A 12529-nucleotide genomic window follows, 5' to 3' on the forward strand; every position below is an offset into this window, starting at 1 on the left:
AGTTTATTATAGAGAAAACTTCCAGCAACTAATAAAGTTGCTTGTGCACAAAGCTCTTCAAAGGAAATTAATTATATAAATAATTGCTTAAGAAATATATTTTATAAAATGTACGAGTTCCTCTGTTATAAGAAGACCAAGAAGACTTCTTTTGGAACTGTTTGCACTTCATCTACACAGATGTAATTAGATTCTCTTAGCTTTTTATCTTACAAGTAAAACGTAAGTTGGTTTTTCTTTCAAATTGGAGGTTCCACGTGATCTAAGTTAAACCATGCCAAAGAAGTACAAATTCATATTCAAAAAACAATTATTCCATCTACTTTCTTGGATCTAACCTTTCTGTTATATATATAATTATTTCCCTTTTATTTTAAACATTTGATATACCGTTGAGGTCCTTATTGAGGCATAAGAGAAAGAAGCAGCCTGACTACCATCATGATCCATTTAAGAATTCTTTATATGAAAATTATGTTGTAACATCTCTCAGTTAATATCTCGAGTTAGTGGCTGTAAGCAGAAAATTCGTTGTTGTTCAAGCAACTCTAGAAATTCATCACCTTGAGTTGCTAGCAACCAAAAAGTTATATCAACTCTTTTCCCCAACATTAATACAATAAAAGAACATCTTGAATTAGTAGCAATCAAGTAACTGTAGGAACCTTTTACCAACATTATTAATAGAATAAGAGGAGCCCAAGCCAAATTTTAGCCATAATGGTCTCCAACCTGTTACTATGGAATCTGTCTTCCTCTCATTCTTTGGGTTCTTGTTCAAGATCAACCACTTCAAATGTAATGGATGCACCAAAATTAATCAATAACTTAATAAAGCCACTCAATTCTTCCTGAAAATGGGTGATCAGAGAGTTGTGGCTGCAATTTCTAAGAATTTGTACAGCATTTGAGGGAAAAAAATAATCCCAAGAAGGCAAAAACTATGGTAAACAAAGCTCTTCCACAAATGGTAGGCCAACCTTAAGTTGACCAGCTCTACTACATTACAACCCTCTGAAACTTGCAATTTCTTTGCAGAGTTTGAGATGGGAGGGACAAAAACAAAAAATTTCAGATAGCCAGAACAATCTCAAACAGAAAAACTACCAGGTGGGGACTGTGGTGAACCGCCCTCCAACAAAAAACTTCGGCTGCAGTAGGATCTTGAAGTGCTTGACGAAGATTGAAGACATCTGGCATCGCCACTATAAGCGACCATCTCAGTCTGATGAGCCTTCAATTTTCTAGTCCTTCCCCCATTATGATAGTATTTTTCGTCTTCCACGGCTTGTGCAAAGCCAATGTGCACTGGATCCAATCTCTCATAGAACATCCTGAGTACTTGTTTGATTGATGGCCTCGCTCTCCCCTCCCTCTGGGTACACCACTGTATGACAGCTACCACCACCTGAAGTTGTTCCAAGTCAAATTGATCTGCAATTGCTGGGTCAACCAACTCAGGTAGCCTACAGTCAGCTGCCATGAATTCCTGAGACCATTCGACCAGATTTCTGTTATCATGTATCGCTAGCTTCCCAGTCACAAGCTCTAAGAGTAATACACCATAGCTGTACACATCACTCTTCTCAGTCAGCTCTTGAGTCACCAAGTATTCAGGATCCATGTAACCTGCATCCATTGACATTAAAATCCTATAGCTTTCCATTCCAGATTCAACTTACTCTATTGAGGAATCAATTCCAAGTCATAGATTTGCAGGGATCACTCTATGAAGTAATTCATCATTCTTGGACATCAAGTAGAAGGACATAAACATGAAGCTCTATTCCATCTATTTGGTTTGAATTGGCGAGTCCTACTTTATGCCAGAAGTCTGAAACCCCACAAAATGAAGCACTTGGAGGTCTCTACCATAGTGCTTCTATTCGAGGATTCTTTGGTCTCTCGTCCTATATTTTTGACATTTCAACTAAATCCCATCTGCATTGGGCAATTCTTTGTTACAACAATACCGTAGCATATTTCTATCCTTCTATTATTTCCTGACAATAGGATGCCTGTAATATTCTCCCCTAACCTTCTTATATTTGTGTTATTCCATAGTCTTTCGTTAAGTATACTTCTCGCTTCATATCTGTCTCTCTGCTATGCACATGTTATGACTACCAGACATAAAGATTGATGTATGCATAGCCAATCTTACTATTCTAAACCTTTGCTCTAAATCTCAAAGCACTATCAACAATTGAAGTCATGTTCAATTCTTCATTTATCTAACCATTCAAAAATAGAACCAATAACTGCACCAGGAAAGTCCACCTCCACTTCATTCACCTTATGTGTCCTGTATAAGTCATCCACATTCATTTAAACATGCTTTTATGAAAGGCAACGGAGGTAAATGATCCAATGAGCTACCCAAATGCTCATGTCACATTATTCAAATTGGATCCTCAATGCAACATATCCCACAAAAGGCACCCTACAGGTGCTAAGGTAAACAACTAATTTCCTATGCCTTCCATGCTCTAGAACTTCCTTCAAACTCACCAAGACACACACCTTTAGTTAAGCAGTTCTATATATCATTTACTAGTAATGTCATGACACCGAATGCATTAATAACTGAAAAATGGAAGAAAGGGAGGATGTTATAGAACACAAGCAACACATGCAACTAAAGGTTACATCAAGCATAAAAAACAAGGGGATATTAATGCAGGTTGTACAGGTTCATGTCATATAAGAATAGATGGCTAAAATTCCTGAACATTTTACATCAATAAAAAAAGCAAGAGTTTTAGCATTCATGAATATAAATGTGGGCATATGTATTTCAGAGTTCAATGCTTAAAGCCTAAAACATTTTTTCTAGTCCCTAAACATTTTTTAAAAAATGCTTGAGGTATACCTTCCATCTTAGGACTCTTAGTTAAAGTTTACCAATATTGTAAGAGTATCGGCAAATTCTTCTTTTGGGTTAGGATTACCAATCTGGCAAGTGATATGTCCAAATTTATTTCATATTTATAATTTCTGTATCCTCAAATCACGTGACTTGCATGCAGGGAAAATAGTCAGAACTAGCCGATCTCCTTGGCTGTAACTCCTTGTAGATCCTTACACGCAAGCTATGTTAACTCATTGTCATTAAATTCGCTATATCTGCCGTGCTGTTAAGTATAAGGTATACATGAGCAGCATCTGTCTCAACTTATAATCAATGATGTTGCCTAATATAATTTACTAACACACTGGAATGACCTAAATGTTGATTACAATGATGTCAGAAGAATTATGCAGCAGATATTTACGAAATAATTTAGCAAGTATTCTTCATGCTCAAATCAGATGTTACTTATAAGTTTTAATGATTTAGCTAAACTATTTAGGCAGAAGATATAGAAAATTCAGTAAAATGCTAGCTTTGGCTTAACAACAAAGGCAGCGCAGTGTAACAATTCTTTTCTAGAATTATCCTACCAGTAAAATACTATATGAAATATCCTACCAGGAGATCCCCGGGTATTTGTGTTTACTGGTACAACGCCAATTGCACCACTTCTAGAAGAATGCATAAGACCAAAATCAGCAACCTATATGCAGATAATGACTGTCATCGTTTGTAACCGACCGAAAAATCTAAGTATTATGTTCTCAACCGTTCACATCAAGTACCTTTGCTAGGAAATTCTTGTCTAAAAGAACATTGCTAGACTTTATGTCTCCATGGCAAAGAGGGGGATCACAATAAAAATGGAGGTACTCCTGCATGTGCAAATGATTAAAAGAGGATTAAAAATATAACAATTAACAAATCCTTTGCCAAAAAGGGAATCCAATAAAAAGATTAGCAGTTGACCCTAGCATTCAGTCATCGTCAGTTTTAACCCAACAACCAGTACTCAAATTGAAGCATTTAAGTAAATAACAAGCCTTTCTTCATGGCATGATTACTAGATTTGTGGGAAGTCGATACCAGGTTAAAAATCAGCAAGAACAAATAATGAGACGATATCAATTAACATACATCCTTCAGATCTTGAAGACTAAGAGCAGGCCTAACGTGTGGAGGATAAGCATACTAATGTCAGCATATACATATGCATACTGAGTTGCACTGAACATCATGGAATCAAACTTGCAAAGAACGCTGTCAAGTTATCAGACAGTAATTGGACAGTGATTTCCAACATTTACCCAAAAAAAGAGAGAGAGAATTCCAACCAATAAATATGATATCAGACAACAGTAGCATTTAGGCTAGAAGGACAGACAAGTTATGTTTTTATTGATTGGGTAAAGAAAAGGAGGATCAACTATTAACCCATTTATTTGCAGAAAGGAGTGAAGGAGCAAATGGCATGGCCATGGTTCAAGAATATGTAAGAGGGAGTGACAGTTATCAAATAAACCTCTCAAATTGTGCATGGATAGTTCTAGACAGAAAAAGAACTTCAAAAGCCCCCCTAACTCTTCATAATTTCAGTAGTTGCATTAAATATTTAGTCAAAAGTGTACAGAGAGTGCACAATAGATTATAATATTAGAAATTAAAGTTCAATTTTTGGTCAAGAAAGTACATAGGATAAGAATTTTCCATTTTGTTATGGTCCATATTAAGCGTTACCATAGAGCTTACCAAAGCATTGGCCACATCCACAGCAACCTGGATTCTAGTTTGCCACGCCAACGTTCTCTCTGATGCTGCAAAGGTAGAAGACAGATTTTCTCCTAATGTCTCAACATGTAACATGAAACATAGACAAGAAGAAAGAGAAGAAGGGAAGGATTACAATGAAGATGATCCCTTAGGCTACCATTTTCCATGAATTCATACATCAAAAACCTGAAAATAATGAGATATATGAAGAAAATCATTATATTGCAAAAATATTAGGAATTTTGTATTGGCAAAATATGTAAGACAACGAGTACCTCTCACATCTCGCAAAACAGAAGCCTTTCAGAGCAACAAGGTGGCGATGATGCAACCTGCCAAGAAGCTCCATTTCTCGGCAAAACTCAACCTCACCTTGTTCAGAAATATTATTTATCCGTTTCACAGCAAAAATAGAACCATCATCATACTGAGCTTTGTAAATGATTCCAAATACACCTCTTCCTATAATGGTGCTAAAATTGCCTGTTGCCTTTCTTGTTTCCTTGTAACTGAACCTATGGAACATAGTAGATGCACCTGCAGAAGATCTTGGTAAGACATACTTCGAATGGAATTTCAAATTGTGTACAGAGAGCTCTGACAACCATTTGATTTAAATCTTCACAAGCCTAAGACTCTGAGTCAAATAAAGAACATAACCTTCCCAGACCAATTATTAAGGAGCCATTCACCTGCGTGACTGGCAAAAAAAGTTAGCATCTAGTGTAGTCTGCCACCTTTGCATGTGGACAACCTGATATACCAATACTGGTCCCCATAAAGTACCCTTAGCTATCATCTATCCAGATAACAATAGCAGTCAGTAGGTCAAGCTAAAATCCTGAGACAATCTTTATAGCGGACCAATATTTCAAAACAAATCAAACTGAAACTCATGATCTTCAACTACTTGCCCAATGATAATCCATGTTCTCTTTATTGTTTGCTTTACCCTTAGGAATTTTTTGCATTTCAATTCTTATAAGGGGATGTACCTTTTTTAAAAATATATATAATTCTATTGTTTTATATGAATGCGATCTTTACTTTGATCAAACATTCTAGGCTTCTAATGATGGACCATACAATAAATTAATATGTGATGATAAAAGTTTTAAAAATCAACATGTGAGAACAGAATGTGGTAAAATAAATTTACCTTCCTGAAACTTCCAGAAATGTGATGATGATGATGCATTCCATAAATTCTCAGTGTGAGTTTCCATTCTCTTCAATTGTCTACTTTTCTTACAAATAAGCAGTATCAAGATTATTAGTAGTAAACTTGCCAATCCAGTAATCATAATGCCAATTCCTGGAATCAATCCAAGCTGGTATGTATGGTGATGTTTCTTAAGAGGCATGCCAATTAATTGCGGAGCAGGAGCTTGAGCAGAAGATGGACTTGGAGAAGTTGCAGGGGCAGGTGATTGGAGAGATGACTCTGAAGAATTCTCTGAAATGTTAATTTAATTAGCAGTGACAGTAAAAATAAGTGAATGTGTGCGAGAAAAAATAAAGATATACGAGCTCTAGTTAGTCTGGTATTCATCTATTAGACTCACAAAAACACTTCAAGGGATATATAAATATATAATATATCATATTATATCATGCTCAAAAGATGGATAATTGAAATCCATATTGTGCTACACCTTTGCACAGGAATCCGACATTTGATAAAGAGAGATCCATGCAGCATGAAAACACTTGGTTGTCTAGGTTATTAGTTTCCATGGGTTGAGATGATTCATCTATGAACTGAAGTCAACAGAACTCAACAAACAATTTATGAGAACCAAAAGACACCAGCAGTATATTCATCTGTTTCACACAAAGACAGCTGATCATGACTTACATGATAACAAGTAGACATCTAACTATTGCTTGATCACATATACCTACTGGCACACCCTCAAGTCCTTCTCAAATAATTAGCTTCAAACTCTAACCATGTTGTTCAACTACCATTTCAACAGAACAATATCACCTAATTCATCAAGAACTCAACAATCTCTTCACAGGGATAAAAAATCTCTCATCATGTTTATCAAGCAAACAGAATATGTATGTGGAGGCATATTAGATTGGCATGCATTTTCTTAGATCAAAATTGTGCTGCCACCACGTGCTTTCCTCCTGTAAGTCTTTTTTGCTAAACAAAGCAAACGGAACTATGTAACACCTTTAGCATGAGCTATTGAAAAGGTGAAAGACATCACCAGCAAAAACATCTGTTTATTTTGTCATATCATAGAGATGATAAAAGAGGGTAAGTCTTGGCACAATGGTAAGGTTGCTTTATTGTGACCTGGAGCCTCGTGCACTGGCCCACCCTCTTTGTTTCACAGAGATGATAAAAGCAATCAATTGAGAAATTGGTCAAACCTCGAAGAATGCTAAGCCCTTGGACACTAAAGAAGCAACTTGCAACATCAGCAGCCAAAAAGTTGTCCCCCTGGTTAGCAAGTGCAACAAAAGTTGCATCACGACATATATTTAATGTGACATTATCTTGTGCTCCTATAAGATGGCGAAGGTATGATATACCAGAGTTTAAACACTTTTTGCAACGACTTTCCAGTGAAAGAGGCATCTTGCAGTTTCTGACAACATCATCAAAATTAGGAGACTGGAGCATTTCCAGCACTGTTCCTCTCTCCTCACACCGAAAAGAAACTGGAATTTTAGGCCCCAGTCCACAAAACATAGTCGCATTACGAGGTATCCCATTTGAATTTAATGTCTCAAAGACTGAGTTAATGCAAATATCAGAGAGTGCTGATGGAACACCCAGATCTCCTGTTGTATTTGCATACTGAGCAACGGAAACTGCAACAAGGGCATTAATATAGCGGCAACACTTTGATCGCTCATTCTGACTTGAACATGTAGAAGCTATTGAGGTGAAATTTGACCAACTCAAATCCAGGGGACAATCTGCACGAGTGAAAGAATAATCATTAAAATAGCAGTTTCGATATAAGAAATAATCATAACAATTTCTTTCTTTTGAAATAGTCATATAATTGTTATGGGCACATGACAAGAAGACAGATCAGATCATAACAACACATAAATTACTCATCAAAAACAGAAACATTACGTTTTCTGATATCAAACTAAAAGTTTCTAGGACCACCAACAACGATAAAGATCTTATCAGCCCCTCTCGTGGAATTGCTAAAGAAAAAGGTGGAGTACAAATGGGAAGAGGTCCATCGACAAGCCTTTGTGAAAATCAAGGAGACCTTAGCGAAGACCCCAGTGATGATGGCTCCAATAGCAGGTAAGGAACTTAAGCTATATCTTAAGAAAAGCTAATCTACTATGCTAGTAGAATTCTCAAAGAAGTTGAAGCTAGATACACTACAGCAAGAGGATCTGATAGAAGCACGGAATTCCTCTTGTTCTGAGAATCAGATCAGTTACATTAAGGATAAGTCGCCGTATTGATGACCAAGAAAACCCTAGAGAAGAAGCAAAAAAGGAAGAGGACCAATTAACTGAAAAATAGGAAAAATTTTACAATGCAGCACTTCCAAGAAACAAGAGCGAGAAATGTTGGGAAAGTCGAAACAATCTATAAATGCATTGCTACATCATAATTGGCATGCAACATTTAGTTAGAAAATTCTGGTTTCAAGTATCGGGTGTTCCCAATACTTTTTGGTGAAGTTAAAAAAGACAACCGCCAGAAAGTTCCGACAATTAATGACTTGGCTATCTCAAGGTCAAAAGGGATACAAAAAACCACTTGGTGATGATGGTGAAATAGCATTTTGAGCTCAGAAAAGGGTCCAGGTGCTGGGTAGAGAAAGCAGTCGTGGTGGTAGATCATGTATTAACTAAGGCTGGGTTTCTATGCTTCATGATTAGTAGATTCCTATATTATATGCCGCAGGTGCAGGATGGCTTTGGTCTTTTTCTAGTTGAAAAGTTTTAGGCAATCTGATTGTGGTGGTGAGATAATTCAAAAGGAAAGGTGCTACTTTGCCTACTTGTTCTTCATCATACCTTTGGATACTGAAGATAAGTAGTCGTTTTGCATTATTTCAACCCCAAGAGGAAAATAACAGAATGTCATATTAAGATCTGGCGGCCAAGCTCAACATGAAGATACAAGTGCATTCTTCAGCGAGATAGATCTTATGCTTCAGAAAGAAATGAATTTTAGATATTTCACCAATGCTTTGTTCATTTTTTATGGGGATAGAAAAACTTTGTTATGATACTTTGTGACATCTCCTCCATGACACGGAAACTGAGGGCAAAATGTCAAAAATTCAGCTAGAACCAATCCAAAACCTATGATGTTTTCGAATTTCCAGTTAAAACAAACTAATGGGACTGACTTTATTGTTTGTGGGTTATTTCATTTGTCATTTTTTTTTCTCATTTCTTCATTCATCCAAAATAAAGGTAACATTTTTCTAGATTAAACTTGTCTTCTGCAAATTTTGAAAAGATTGGTAAGCATTTTGATATTTAATTACAACAAGAGTTTCTTTTCTTTTTTGGGGGGGCGGGGGAGGGGGGGGGGTGGGCTTGTCAAATTGCCATCAAATGATAAAATGGTTAGAATCTGAACATGATTTTTCAAACATTCTGTTTTCAAAAATTATAAAGTTTAATTCTTTAAGCATGATGCCATCAAATACATCAAAATAGTTGAACCTGGATCTGAAACCATCAAATCCTAGAGAACTTGAAACTTATTTGAATACAGGAGGAAATTGAGAAGCTATCTCCAAAGGAAAGATATACAGGAAAATATTGGGTGAATTCAAACAGTCTTATGTTTAGTGGATGAGAGTAATTTTTGCCCCATGAGAGACAATAAATCTCTAAACTCCAATAAAAGAAAACAGAAAAAGCGTGTTCAACTTCTGCTTGTTGAGAAAGCCAGAGAAAGGAACTTGAGAATTGAGCTCTGCCTCTAATGCTAAGAGCACCAACACAAGGACAATGCAAGATATAAAAAATAAACTGAAAGAATCATCCTATCCAACATTCACTCAGAAAAGATAAGGAAGGCTGCTTGTAGATCAAATCAATAAGTACATTAGAAGCAAGGAAGCACCAATTTCAAGCAAGGCTGGACAAATGTTTCAGTGAGTTCCTATGACGGAGGAGGAAGCAATATGATTTCAAGATCGACAGGAACTTCCAAAAGGTTATGAACAAAGGGCAAAGAAGACCTATAAGCTAGACCCTTCGCAATAGCTAGGCTACAAGAACAAGCAGAAAGAGATTAAGGGGAGGAGTTTCTACAATACCAATTAATTTAAGGAAACATGACATGTTCGCAATGTGTAAGTTCTCTCAAATAAAACAAACTACAAGCCGGGTTCAATTCAGTGTAAAAACTCCAACACTCTTCTTTACAATTCAAATCTTCAAGTAGAACTTGCTAAGCAGACATGAGTGCTAGCAGAATTAATGCCACCCAAATGAATGCAGAATATTAGTGCGCTTATCAACTTCACGGTGCATGACCAAACTACTGCTGTAAATTGACCAGATTGACCTCAACCAATAGACATCTGATGCCAGGACAAACAAACTACGGAATTAAAGAGACCTAGCACAATATAACTGAATGGTGAGGGAAAACACTGAAACACCGAAACTTTATATCCTTTCGTGACATATCGATATCATCCATTAAAGTATACCTTAATCGGTAGCTGTCCTAAGAACACCCCAACCCATAAATCGTTGCAAGCATTGACAATAGAATTTGATGACAGAAATAAGAAATAATCATTTAATAAAATATAGAACACCTGTATTGGGAAAAAAGCCCAAAAAAACCGTTTTTAATCAATAATTTCCAAAAAGAAAACAAAGATATACAGATTTCTATAATCTCGCGTCTTTAAACAATTACAGCTGCAGCAAAAAAAGGATCAAGTAACTAAAACGATTGCCAGATTCGCCCTTTTTCTGCGAAGACCTCAGAACCACCATAATTAAAAAGGCAGCCAAAGAAAAATGTCTCCTTTGTGAGGCGAGAGAAGAGAACCGACCTCCGGCGGTCACAAGAAGAAAGCGAGAATGGAGAAGCGCCACCGCCGCCACCAAGAAGCCGAGAACGAAAGCCGGCATGAGAGAGGAAGGAGAATCCAAGAAGCCAACAAGGGAACTAGGGAGAGGACAAGCGAGAGCTCGAGAGTGAGACGAGGCGGTGATCTCACCGACTTATGAGTCGCCGCTTCTTCGCCAGGACTCGGACGGTTCTGGTCACGCGCGGCGTTGACAGCCCACGAGCGAGATTCTCCGCGCCAGCCTTACAGCCTGCGAGGAGAAGGGGTATCGCGGCTCTTAAGCTGATCCGGCGGTGAGCAGAACTTGTTCCCCACCGTGGGGATATGTCCGCGTGGGCCCCGAGATATCGTGGGTCGGAGGGAGAGGAATCGAACGAAATTCGAGGTTACTATAAGGTCACCCACATAGGCAACAAAAAATGCACGTGGAGAGCGGTGGAAAAGCATTGGATCCATGGCTCTATTAGAGGGTGTAGATGTGGGTGCAAATTGGTTGGGTCTCTTCAGTATTCATCATGGGTACATTGTGATATTTAAAAGAGGGACCACAACCCAACTACCCAAATCCCAAGTAAATCTCATACGTTGCGATGAGCTTTTAACTGGAAAGGTCTCACGGGCGAGCGTTGGTTAATGTTGTTTTATTAGCTGAAAAGATGCCTTCCCCCAACTTCAAACCAAACCTCTCCCCCAAGAATGGAGGGCATAATACAAGGTTGGCGAGAGACTTTAACTGCATCTGTTCCTAGCTCGAAGATAGCACATATGAACGTGATGCCACAAAATTCTCCATTTTAGAGAGGAGATCCATAAGGAATTTCTTCTAATTTATTTAGACACTGCTACACTAGCAATAATTATATAACAATCAAGCCGAGCCAAGTTGAGTAACCAGAAGCTCATAATGGTTTCAATTCAAAGTACTTGTGCTCGAAACTTAACTCGCGACCAATCGAACCTTAATATACAAGTTCGAACTTGACTCTATAAAGAAATTGGGTCGACACAACTCAGATATCAATAGAGCCAAACTCAAGCTCGAGTTTGAGCTTGAATTCAAATCTTAGTCATAATTAAAAAAAACATGATTAAAAAAGAATATAACATAATATTATATTTTAAAATATTAAATTAATAATATATATTATACAATAAAAATATAATATTATTAAAAATATATATACTCGATTAGGCTTGCGAGCTTTCAAACTGAGCATTTTGCTACTCAAATTCAGTAATAGTCGAGTTGAGTCGAACTTGAGCAACACATGAACTGCGAAGCTCATTTGCACCCCTATGTATACATATGCTGGGAACGGGCACAAATTGATTCTAAGCAGTATTTTTTCCCCGAGAACCGAGCACTTAAAGTGATCCGGTTACCAAATTGCTTCACTTTCCCAATATGAGCTTCATGTGTTTGGATTGGATCTCTTATTAAATATTAACAGCATCAGTCCCACAAAGCTTAAACAAGTAATGCCCAAGGATGGTCCAAGAAGAAACGGAACCTAAATGACTTGGGGTCCATCAGGTACAAAGATGGAGGCTTACGTGGGTCAGTCTCGCGTAAACGCTTGGATGCGAGACTCTTCTCACCTTGGCATCACATAAAGATACCCCAATCTGTCTCCCTATCGGACTTCACCACGACAAAGACATCATCCTCATCAGCTGCATACTATTAAACCCAACTGACCAGCAACCAAACCAACCTACAGTTATTCGCTTCATAAATCTCTCCCTCCTGTTGTCTGCCGCAAACTCTAACCTCCTGCCCCACATCTATATAGAGGCATAGCTCCTCGAGCTCTTCATTTCTTTCTTCTTTCTTTTTAAGGTGGCAACAGTAGCA

General features: G+C 37.5%; 1 protein-coding gene across 3 annotated transcripts; it reads right to left on the reverse strand.

The window, feature by feature from the left end:
- Positions 1-816: 816 nt before the first annotated feature.
- Positions 817-10911, reverse strand: LOC103701255 (probable receptor-like protein kinase At1g49730). Of its 3 annotated transcripts, none has more exons than XM_008783252.3 (9): positions 10657-10911; positions 7013-7564; positions 5784-6080; positions 4900-5161; positions 4758-4810; positions 4604-4668; positions 3640-3729; positions 3473-3557; positions 817-1629 (listed from the first exon to the last, which is right to left on the reverse strand). In XM_008783252.3, exons 1-9 carry the CDS (start codon positions 10733-10735, stop codon positions 1091-1093), a joined length of 2022 nt encoding a protein of 673 aa, XP_008781474.2. In that variant the 5' UTR covers positions 10736-10911; the 3' UTR covers positions 817-1090. The 3 variants fall into 3 exon arrangements, with proteins under 3 accessions (XP_008781474.2, XP_038989152.1, XP_038989151.1); XM_039133224.1 differs by having other exon boundaries at positions 1091-1629; positions 7175-7564; XM_039133223.1 differs by having other exon boundaries at positions 1091-1629; positions 5784-6068.
- Between the last annotated feature and the right edge of the window lie 1618 nt (positions 10912-12529).

Source organism: Phoenix dactylifera, chromosome 14 (genome assembly GCF_009389715.1).
Source record: "Phoenix dactylifera cultivar Barhee BC4 chromosome 14, palm_55x_up_171113_PBpolish2nd_filt_p, whole genome shotgun sequence".
Classification (NCBI taxonomy): Eukaryota; Viridiplantae; Streptophyta; class Magnoliopsida; order Arecales; family Arecaceae; genus Phoenix; species Phoenix dactylifera.